The 11,539-nt window shown below is 39.0% G+C and overlaps 1 protein-coding gene across 2 annotated transcripts; it reads left to right on the top strand.

The window, feature by feature from the left end:
- Positions 1 to 5,194: 5,194 nt before the first annotated feature.
- On the top strand, positions 5,195 to 10,369 carry sub1b (SUB1 regulator of transcription b). Of its 2 annotated transcripts, none has more exons than XM_014977434.2 (5): positions 5,195 to 5,299; positions 6,485 to 6,554; positions 6,770 to 6,886; positions 9,805 to 9,913; positions 10,019 to 10,369. In XM_014977434.2, the coding sequence occupies exons 2-5, from the start codon at positions 6,486 to 6,488 to the stop codon at positions 10,096 to 10,098; spliced, it is 375 nt and encodes a 124-aa protein (XP_014832920.1). In that variant the 5' UTR covers positions 5,195 to 5,299; position 6,485; the 3' UTR covers positions 10,099 to 10,369. The 2 variants fall into 2 exon arrangements, with proteins under 2 accessions (XP_014832920.1, XP_014832919.1); XM_014977433.2 differs by having other exon boundaries at positions 5,200 to 5,299; positions 6,482 to 6,554.
- Positions 10,370 to 11,539: the final 1,170 nt, after the last annotated feature.

Below are 11,539 nucleotides of genomic sequence, written 5' to 3'. Positions count from 1 at the left end.
CAATTCTGCAAATGGGTGGAAATATATTCTAAACCAAAAGCAGTAATTATGACGAATGGTCAGTTATCCAAATTTTTTCATCTTTCCAGAAGGACAAAACAAGACTGTGCCTTGTCCCCATTGCTCTTCATGTTGGTTGTGGAACCATTAGCAGTACCGATAAGAGTTGACCCAATAATTAAAGGAATTCATGCAGGAGGAAAAGAGCACAAATTGCTTATGTATGCAGATGACATCTTAGCTGTTATAGCAGATCCAATTGTCTCTGTTCCAGCTCTGTTACAGTGTGTTGAATCATATTCAAAATTTTCAGGATACACGATTAACTGGAACAAATTTGAGTGTATGCCCATATCCCAAACGTTACTCAAATGATATTACACAATTTAACTTTAAGTGTGTTCCCTCGGGTATGAAATATCTGGATATACGACTTCACTCAAATCTAGAGGAAATAATAATACTGAATATGGAATCGCTTCTTCAGAAGATAAAAACTAATCTTAATAAATGGGCAAAATTGAAACTCTCTTTATGGGGAAAGGTGAATGTAATAAAAATGATGATAGCACCATTATTAAATTATGTGTCCATGATGGTGCCTGTTGACATGCTTTTTCTTAAGAAAAAGTACTTCTTTTTCTTAAGAAAAAGAAGTACTTTTTCTTCTGTGGTGTCCCTTGCACATGTGGTGCAAGGGACACCACATGTCCCTTGCACATGTGGTGTGCAAGGGACGTAGGGGACATGGCCCTCCCTAACGCAAGGCTATATAATCTTGCATTTGAAATGTCTAGGTTTTCCAAATATTTTGAAAACGGAGAAACAAAGCTGAGCTGGATGAACATTGAAAAAGAATTAGTGAACCCTTTTAGACCAATAGATATCCTTTCCCATGGTAAAATAGATAATAGAAAACCTCTTCCCACAAATCCGATATTAACACATTCTAAATTGGCATGGAAGGAGATGCATAAAATATGTAGGATATCACATTTAAAACAGTTGTACTCTTCATTGTGGTTTAATCCATCCATCGGTATTGGAAGGAAAACTGTTTACTGGGAACGATGGCTTGTGAAGGGAGTACGTATTGTGGATGATCTGTATACAGACGGGGGTTTTATGTCTTTTTTAGATGTCATGCTGAAATATAATGGAAAAAAAGATAGTTTCTGGAAATATCTACAAATTAGAGACTGTATTATTTAAGACAATTTCATACATAAGGATAATCCAATACAGGAATTTATGGGCTCAAGCAATATCAAATATAAGGCATCCACATTTTATAAATTATTTAATAGTATGCAAAAGGATGTATGTAAAAGTCTGGGGATTGTCTGGCAGAGGAACCTTGGCTGCATTTTTAGTGATGAAGAATGGTTGAAATATTGTCAAATAATGGGAAATATATTAAAGAATCAAGAGGGAAATTTACACACTATAAGATGGTACATAGATTTTATTTCACCCCATCCAGGCTCCATAGAATGGGCCTGCTCGCCAATAACTTGTGTTGGAAATGCAAAACTGAATCAGGAACTTTTATACATACGATCTGGGAATGTAAATGCATTTCCCCATTTAGGAAAACAGTATTACAGCACATTGGAAAGTGGATAGGTGAGGGGATACCCATGTCACCAAGACTCTGCTTATCAGGGGATCAAACAGTGATGCCTAATATGTCAAACACCAAAACACTGTGGTGTAGGTGGGGATGGTCACGGCTGCCAGAATAATCCTCAGACTATAGAAATCTTCAACTTTTCTGAATGTTAAAAGCTGGTTGGAATTAATGTTGGAAATAGTGTTATATGAACAAATGCTGGCCAAACTAAATATTGACATAGAAAACTTCAATAAATCCTGGAACTGTTTCCTTTTCTGCAATACTGGGACAAGTAAACTCCTATGATGAACTGCTGTTTTGGAAAATATTGACAAGTGACTACTTCTATTTACTGTGGTTGTTTCTGCGAACATCGAGGATATTTAATCTTTTGTGAAACTTTTATTGATTTGATATGCATTGACCTGTTTTGTTTTGCTTTGTTTTATTTGTGGTTTTTGTTTTGTGAGGGTGTGGGAAGGGGGTCGGGATAGGCTATGTATATGTGTTCTGAAACAATAAAAACTTTAATAAAAAAAAAGCCCTTTAATCAAATCAAATTTTATTTGTATAGCACATTTCAGCAGCAAGGCATTGCAAAGTGCTTTACATCATTAAACACAAAAACAATCATGCAACATTGAATAAACAATCAAAAACATTGAATTTCCCGCCGAGTTGAAGTTCTGCCCTTCAAATCGGCAGGAAAAAAAAACAGTGGGGGTGAAGGGGGGGGGGGACTCCAACCCGCACCCCTTTTAAAACAACAGGGGAGACTCCAACCCGCACCCCTTTTCAAACAACAAGGGGGACTCCAACCCACACCCCTTTTCAACAACAGAAGGGACTCTAAACCCTCAACCCTTTTCTCCCTAGTGCTTGAACCCAGGTTGGGATTCAAATCCCAATTGTTGTTTATGTTCCATAAGCAACTCTAAACAGGTGGGTTTTAAGTCGAGATTTAAAGGCACTCAGTGTTTCAGCTGTTTTACAGTTTTCTGGAAGTTTGTTCCAAATTTGTGGTGCATAGAAGCTGAATGCTGCTTCTCCTTGTTTGGTTCTGGTTCTGGGGATGCAGAGCAGAACCAGAACCAGAACCAGAAGACCTGAGGGGTCTAGACAGTTGGTACAGCAACAACAGATCTTTAATATATTGTGGTGCTAAGCCATTTAGTGATTTATAAACTAACAACAGTATTTTAAAGCCTATTCTCTGACCTACAGGGTGTCAGTGTAGGGACTTTAAAACTGATGTTATGTGCTCTATCTTCCTGGTTTTAGTCAGAACGCAAGCAGCAGCGTTCTGGATCAGCTGCAGCTGTTTGATTGATTTGCTGGACAGACTTGTGAAGACACTGCTGCAGTAATCAATGTGACTAAAGATAAACGCATGGATGAGTTTCTCTAGATCTCGCTCAGACATCAGTCCTCTAATCTTGGAAATGTTCTTCAGGTAATAGAAGGTTGACATTGTGATTGTCTTAATGTGGCTCTGAAGGTTCAGATCAGAGTCCATCACTACTCCCAGGTTTCGGGGCTGATCGCTGGTTTTCAGTTGTAATAACTGAAGCTGTGGATTGACTCTAGATCGTTCCTCATTAGGTCCAAAGATAAGTAACAGAATTACTTTGCCAAGTTATGTCTACATGTGAAAGTTGGTCTTCCTGGTGTGTGGCTTCACAGCGGTTTTCCATTAGCTGGTTTACAGATAGAGCCAGATACAGAATAAACAACTTGTTATTGTCACTTTCCTAATGTACAGGGACTGGTCATGGAATTAGAATATTAGTAAAAAGTTTATTTAAATCAGTAATTCCATTTAAAAAGTGAAATTTGTATATTATACTTCATTAGATAAACTGCTCCATTTCAAATGTTTTTCTTTTAGTGTGGATGATTATTACTGACAACTAATAAAAACCCCAAATTCAGCATATTGTGAAAAGGTTCAATATTGAAGACACCTGCTGCTACACTCTAAACAGCGAATTAATCCAAAGCACCTTCAAAGGTCTTTAAATTGTCCCTCAGTCTAATTCTGTAGGCTACACAATCACGGGAAAGACTGCTGACTTGACGGTTACCCAAAAGATGACCATTGGCACAAGGAGGTCAAGTCACAAAAGGTCATTGTTAAAGAGACTGACTGTTGACAGAGCTCTGTGTCCAAAGATATTCATAGAGAGGTGAAAGGAAGGAAAGTTTATGGTAGGAAAAAAGTGTACAAGCAATAGGGATACCCATATCTTGAGAATTGTGAAATAAAATCCATTTATAAATGTGGGGAATATTCCCAAAGAGTGAACTGCAGCTGGAGTCGGTGGTTCAAGAACCACCACACACAGACATATGTAAGACATGGGTTTCAGCTGTTGCATTCTTTGTGTCAAGCCACTCCTGAACAAGAGACAGCATCAGAAGTGTCTCATCTGAGCTGAAGAGAAAAACAAATCTTTCTGAAAAACATTACATTACCAAGACACACAAAAACATACCTTTAGCTTGATTCTTCTTCTCTGCAACAGACTGGCGACCTGTCCAGGGTGACCCCGCCTCTTGCCCGGAACGTTAGCTGGAGATAGGCACCAGCACCCCTCCCGACCCCACTAAGGGACAAGGGTGTAAAGAAAATGGATGGATGGATGGATGGATGATTCTTCTTCTTTGGGCCAGCCCTGCTCAGAAGTAAGTAGAAATTCAACCTGCACGCTTTGCTCTCCGATTATAATGAGTCATTGAGTAGTTTTAACAAGTTTTAACAAGTAACTTTAATAAAATTCCTCATAAACATTGATTTATTGTAGTGCCTCTGAATACAAGCTATGTGCTATTTAATTTATAAGTTGTTATGTTAAATTGCTTTATTTAAAACCTTTTTTGGTTTTCCCATGTCCTGGATGGCTGAGAAGCTATAAGTAGGTAAGCATAATTAATATCTGGGAAGTACCATAACTTAAATTTGACACTCAACGCAAAAGGGTTTTTATGGAAAAAATGTTGTGGTTTTAAAGGCGCTACGTTGAAGATGGTAAAAAATAAAAGCATACTTTCTTTTTTTTTTACTGTCAGCTGCTCTGCTCTATCTGCTCTCTGCTCTCACACCGTCAGCTGTTGGCCACTCATAACGCTCAGCTCATCCCTACAGTTTCAAACTCTTTTTATTAAGAGTTAGAGAGATAAATATGATTGAAATATTTGCTACCTTCGACAGGAAAAAAAGTTAAGATGAATGGTGAATTTATTTTGCTCTTTGTGTCTTTTGCCTTTTTGATATTGTATGAATATAAAGGTTTCTTTTATTATTTCTTTGAGGGAGGGGCAAATCTAGACTTTTTCAAATTTAGGATTATGGATTATGAAGTATGGGTAGGGAGGATTATGCCCCACCCTTGTCTATTACTTTTATACAGTAAAACAAATAGGGAGCACCTGGGATTTTTAATCAATAAAAGTTTGATTAATCTAAACTAACTAAAACAGATTGCAAACATATATAGACTTAGTTTCAATGAGAAAAGTGACAGAATATGTAAAAGTAAAAGTTGTAGTCTTTCAACTGGTATGTATGATGTCACCATCTGGATTGGGGGCGCCATCGCTGCGTAGGAGCAGCTAGGGCAAAGAAGAAGAACAAGTCAGACTTCCGTTTCCTGTTAAAAGATCCGCGCTGCAACATCGCATCATGTAAGCTTCTACATTTTGATTTTTCTCCCCCACATATCTTTGAGTTGTTTTAAGTTTAGCAGATAAACAAACTGCTTCCCAGTTTTATAGGTAAAACTGGGAAGAAGGATAGGAAGTTAATGTGAAATACCCAACAAGCTAGCTGTAAATTTAGCTCACAGGGCTAAGCTGTTCACAATGGCAGTTGCATGTGTGGTGTTACGGGGGCAACTGGCAGCCGTGTGCCCTCTGCCCTACAGTCATTTTCCCGTTGAAGTCGCTTTAATATATCTGAAGGATCTGAAGCGGAAGAGGACTCGGATCCAAGGCAGACTAACGGTCACCGGATGTAGTTTGAACTACAACAAAGCACCATCTCAGAATCACAGGGCTGAGCCAGGTCCAGGTTGAGTCCACGATCACGCAGCCAAACTCAGGCTTATGATAAGTCTGAGTCAGGAGCACACACACCTAGGCTGAGGGTCAAACTGATTGGAAGAAAACACACGCACACGGACACACGCATGTTTACATGGCTGTCTTTGTGGGGACTTACCATTGATCATAAGCCTGAGTTTGATTCATTTCTACAGCCTAAACCTTACCTTCACCCAAACCAAAACTCAATTCACACCTTAGTACCAAATCTAACCCCTGACCCAAAAACAGTGTTTCCCCTTGTGGGGACTGAAGCCTGGTCCCCACAATGTAGTTTGTGTCAGGAAAATGGTCCCCCAAAGTATTACAAATAAACATACACACACACCCACACACACACAGAGCTAGGCTGAGCTACGGCTGACCTCAGGAACAAGACGAACGAAGTGAAATTGATGCATCACTGACCTGTCTAAAACGACAATTTTTTTTTTTTTTTACCCAACTACCTTCCTATTTTTTTATTCTGAAATATTTTCATAATTCAGATAAGTTGGTACATCCTAGCAGTTTGTTCCATAGATCACATTAAAACCAAGCACCTTGAGTCAACAACAGAGAGCAGAGTTAGATATAGTTACAGATTCAGATCCACCAATAAAACAAGGCCTCAATATGATCACTGATACTGAAAAGCATGATTATTGTCATAATATAACTCATGGTTAAATATGATTATACATTAAGAGATCACTTTATTTGCACCAATCCTATCTGAAGTGTGTTTCTCCATACAGTAGATCTGAACTTTAAAATGTATTTCAGCAGAATGCCTAAATCAAAGGAAGTGCTGTCGTCCACATCTGGAAGTGACTCTGACAGTGAAGTAGAGACTAAGGTTTGATCATAAATGCAAACTTATTCGTTAACTTGTCTGATGTATGTATGTATGTGTGTGTGTAGTTTCCGTTACCTTAACTGTTCTTAATAGTATTATATTTTTTTTAGACAAATCTTTTCTCAGCCAGTGTTCACAAGTTAACCCATGAGCTTAAAATAATTTCTGTGTAGTTGCTATGTTTGGATATAATGGCAGGTAACATCTGTTCCTAGGCAAAAAGAAAGAAGCCAAGTGCACCAGAAAAACCAGCCAAGAAACAAAAAAGCGGAGAGAGCTCAAAACCTGGTAGCTCCTCCAAAGGCAGTGGTGATGGAGACAACATGTTCCAGGTGAGCTGCAGTAATGTTACAAAACACAAATATTAGCTGATGTATCAGAAGAAAATGGACACTGAAACTGCAGACTGTAGCACTGACACAATCAGGGTAGTAAGTGGTGATTTGAGCCTCCTTATTCTTTTAAAGTTTTTCCTGTATGGTAAGGTCAAAAGAATAAAGGTTTGAAAAAGTATACCAGCATGCATGCACTCTTTCAGGTTGTGGATTGTAAATTTTGTGATGGTCCATGGTTAGTGATTCAACTTGTAATCATAGAGAAAACTTGTTTACAGAAGGTCTAAAACTTGCACAGTATTACAATGAATCCATTACAGTAGATCCCCCACACACAGCCTCACAGGAGAGATGCGCACTAGAGTTTAGATCAGACCTAAAGAATCCAACCCTACCCAGAGTGAACCCATAGACGGAGGTGGTTCTCATATTACTTTCAGTCCCTATGAGATTATTGAAAAGCTATGAGGGTCAAAAAGGAAGTAGAAAACCCACAATGGGCAGTGAAATGAATCTGTTTTACTATAGCAAGGCAGTTGGGATTTTATACCTGATGAGACACTTTAAAGTGTCATTGGTGTGATAAAACTACTTGCAATCCCTTTATACTGTACAAGATTTTAACAGAAATATTCTATGGTTGTCAGAAGTGTAAAAATCTAACTCAAAACTTGGAAATAAGAGCACGGGCTGCACAGTGGCGCAGTTAGTAGAGCTGTTGCCTTGCAGCAAGAAGGTTCTGGGTTCCCGGCCTGGGTCTTTCTGCATGGAGTTTGCATGTTCTCCCTGTGCATGTGTGGGTTCTCTCCGGGTACTCCGGCTTCCTCCCACAGTCCAAAAATGATTGTCAGGTTAATTGGCCTCTCCAAATTCTCCATAGGTGTGAGTGTGTGTGCATGGTTTTGTCCTGTCTGTCCCTCTGTGTTGTCCTGCGACAGACTGGTGACCTGTCCATGGTGTACCCCACGTCTTGCCCGGAACGTTATTTGGAGATAGGCACCAGCAACCCTCCAACCCCACTGAGGGACAAGGGTGTACAGAAAATGGATGGATGGATTGATTGATTGAAAAAACAAGCACTAGACGGAGTTCAGCTATATCGGAGGCTTAATGCAGGAACAAAAGGACATCCGGAGCAGCCGGTAAAGCAGCGCTCAACTACCAATACTCACCTGGATCACGGTCAGAAAGCTAAACAAATAACCCGAAAGATAATTCAAGTCTTTGAGCTGGCGGTGTAAGACGCTGGTTCTGTTCTCGCTCTTGGACCGCCACTACGCGGTACTGGTAATATTTCACAGATGGAGTGCCGTCAGTGAACTCTCACACTGAACCTCTGTTTAAAGCTGCAGCATACAACTTAAGCAAATAAAAAAAAATAAAAAAAGATTTTAGATATGTTTTAAAACTTTCGCTGTCCTAAGATAAGACAGATAATCTCTGAAAAATAATCGTTCTCGTGTTCTGCAGAATTACTCAGCTCATTCAGAAACAGCCAATCAGAACCAGCATTAATTAGCTACCCAGGAAGTTACGATTTAGTAACTCAAGATTGTTTATTTTAATGCAACCTGCATTTGACTTTAAATAAATGTCTCCTTTATTACTTGACATTATTTGATATAGGCAGATTTATTTGACTAATAATTTATGGAACAGAGAGCCTTACTGTTAAATATTATTTTACTGATTGCAGATTTTTCAGTTGTCCTTTTAAGTGAGTAGCTGTGCTGCATTGTGCCTGAAAGTATTTTGCATGTTTATGTCTAAATTATGTGAATTTATTGCCAGATAATTTTTTAAATTTTGCCAGATCACATAATATCATTTCTACCTAAAGCAAAAAATTAATAGTCAATCCAGGCGATCGGCCAAGATCGGCCTCATGGGTGATCGGTATCTGAATCGGCAGCAAAAATTCTGATCGGAGCATCTCTTAATATAAACAGATCTGTTTATTACCATTCAGTGATTTGGAGGCGACAGATGCCCAGTTCCAACCCTTCCTCCCCAGAAACGAAGTCATTGTTTCTTCCTGAACTATATGGCTCAAATAAACAAGGTTGCAGTCCTTCATTAGAACCAGCTCCTTTTCTTCATCACTACATGCAGCCTCTTCCTCCAAACTGCACATAAATCGCTCAAGTCTTTGCTGAACTCTCACATCTTCCGCTTCCGTGTATTCAGCTTTAGTTGGTCATGTTTTGACTTCCTCTTACTACAAGACAAGATGGCGCCAGCGTTTGACCTGATTACTACAGACAGAAACAATACTGAAATGTTGTGGAATTTATCAGTCTGTGTGAAATATTTATTAACAGCTTTTGTGTACACAGATTAAAAACATAGTAGTCCATCTTTTAAATCATGCAAGTGTTTTTATGTGTGAGTGACACTTAAGGTTCTCTGTACGTTAGTTATTTGTGTTGTTCATGACTGACTGAATTAATAATACAAGTCTTTTTAGTTTTCTGTCTGGCTAGATACCTAAGATAGACATAAGAAAAAACAAAACAGAATAAGGACAACACCCTGAATATGGGGTAAGCTGTACATCAACTCCAAATAAATTAGACCCAGAGCCATCCATCCCTGTTTTATAGATGGAAGGTGGAGCGAAAGCTTTGGATATTTTCCTGAAAAGATGAAGTCCAAACTTTTCTTGGCAGATCAACACAAGAGAACAAACATTTGGCAGATGGATGGTCAGGAGGATGGCTGACTCCTGCTGTTGGCTCTCATGGTTTTTGATGTTTCCTGATAATTCCACAGAAATCTATGTCTATGACTCCTGGCCTCTAACATGACCACAAACTGCTCATGCAGAACATGCAATGCCTTTTTTGATCCTGGACTTAAAAAAGGAAGTGGATTTAAGTTCTGAAGCAGGATTGACTCTCTTCTTGTTCTTGCAGATCGGTAAGATGAGGTATGTCAGCGTTCGAGATTTCAAGGGCAAAGTCCTGATTGACATCAGGGAATACTGGATGAACCAAGATGGGGAGATGAAGCCAGGGAAGAAAGGTAATCCCATCAGGAAGTTTCAGTTATGTTAAATTATTACTATTGGATGTTAGTATTGCTTTTCCACACATGGTTATTCTCCTTTGTTTTGTTTTTGGCTTTTAGGCATCTCCTTGAATCCTGAACAGTGGAACCAACTAAAGGAACAGATTTCAGAAATTGATGATGCAGTTAAGAGATTATAAATATTCCTTTCATCTTTACCTGTTGAACTAATTGGCCATGTTTGTTAGGTAGTTTTGTAAAGCCTTTGGATTTATTTCCTAATTTGTAACTTTTAGGTTTAGTTATGTGCAAACCTTGACTTTGTGTGTGAAAGTTATTTTGAGCTATTCTTGTGGGCTGTGGTGGGAGGAGTAGGTGGGTAATCATTATACTTTGTTGGGCATAGTGCACCAATACAGTGACTACAGTCATGTTTTTGTATTGATTAATAAAACCAATTCACTAGCTTAATTTGTTGTTGTTCCTGTTAACAGCTCTCTTAGAGTTAGAAGTCGCAGGACGTGGTTTAATGTGATGTATTGCTTCAGAGAACTTAGTCTAACGCCCCTTTTCCACTGGCTGTAATGATCCCGGCTCGGTTTGCTTTACAAGTGTTTCCACCGGCCTTTTTTCGAGGCTGGCCCTGCTTTTTAGGTCCCTGCGTTGGCCGGCCCTGCTTTCGTGGATGATGCAAGCTACGCTCCTGTTCACTGATTGGCTGTGGGTGTGGTCAGACATAGTAGCAAAGAGAGAAGAAAAAACGAAGGCCTGGTCCCAATACTCGCATTTCCACCCTTCTCCCGCCCTTGTGTCCTTCAAATGCAGGTTCATCTTGAAGGGTTTGAGAGCGTAATGTGTCCCACCTTCTTCACATCCGCCCTTCACCCCGCCCATTTTGGGTACTATTTCTGCCCTTGCACGAATTCCGTATTTTCACGTATTTCAATGAAGTATATTACCCAAAATTAACTGTTGCATGTGACGTTTTGAGTTGCAAGCAGCAGTTAAAAGGTGGATTTATGGCAATGTTTTGTAGTTTCTTCCAGTCTTTATAGAAAATTCAAAGAAAAATAACATGACAAGACACACATTAGTAATAAACTAGAACATTTCTGAAGAAATTGAAACAGGCCTGCCAAAGTGTGCCGGTCGGTTGAAACCCAGCGTTCTGATGCTAAAAATTAGCACCAATGCTAGGCTTAGCCAAAAAATAGTCAATAGTATGTGGAGAGTCACAAGTATGTTGACTAACATGGATTTATGCCATTCAGTATGTTAAAGTTAGTGTGTAAGCTAAACTGAGCCAAAATGTTAATGTTAGCCTAAATGCTGCCAGTGGCATTTGGATCACTAGCATTTTGTCTTACATTGACTTCCTCCATTCAGTATACTAAACATGGCTAATAAATAAGAAAAATAGCTAAAAGCTTAATTTAGGGGAAAGTTTAAATTAAGCTTTTAGAGGTCAAAAGATGGCTAAAATGCTTAATTTATGATATACTGCACCACTTAAGGCAGTGCACAACCCTGAGAGAAATGTTCAGGCTTTTATTTTGAAATTTTAAGTAAGCTTTATTTTTAAGGGCTACACTAATTTCATGAGTAACAGTGGTTAGGTTAAACCACTTGGTAACACTTTAT

Source organism: Poecilia mexicana, unplaced genomic scaffold (genome assembly GCF_051168715.1).
Source record: "Poecilia mexicana isolate PSO_F unplaced genomic scaffold, ASM5116871v1 scaffold_9, whole genome shotgun sequence".
In the NCBI taxonomy this organism is placed as follows: Eukaryota; Metazoa; Chordata; class Actinopteri; order Cyprinodontiformes; family Poeciliidae; genus Poecilia; species Poecilia mexicana.
Note: the sequence above shows the minus strand (reverse complement) of the source record. Positions and strands in the feature narration are given on the sequence as shown.

Excerpts from the sequence above, each read along its gene's own strand:
- sub1b (XM_014977434.2), top strand. The coding sequence starts at position 6,486 with ATGCCTAAATCAAAGGAAGTGCTGTCGTCCACATCTGGAAGTGACTCT. Across the intron at positions 6,555-6,769 it reads ACAGTGAAGTAGAGACTAAG|GCAAAAAGAAAGAAGCCAAG; the intron begins GTTTGATCATAA and ends ATCTGTTCCTAG. Across the intron at positions 6,887-9,804 it reads ATGGAGACAACATGTTCCAG|ATCGGTAAGATGAGGTATGT; the intron begins GTGAGCTGCAGT and ends TTGTTCTTGCAG.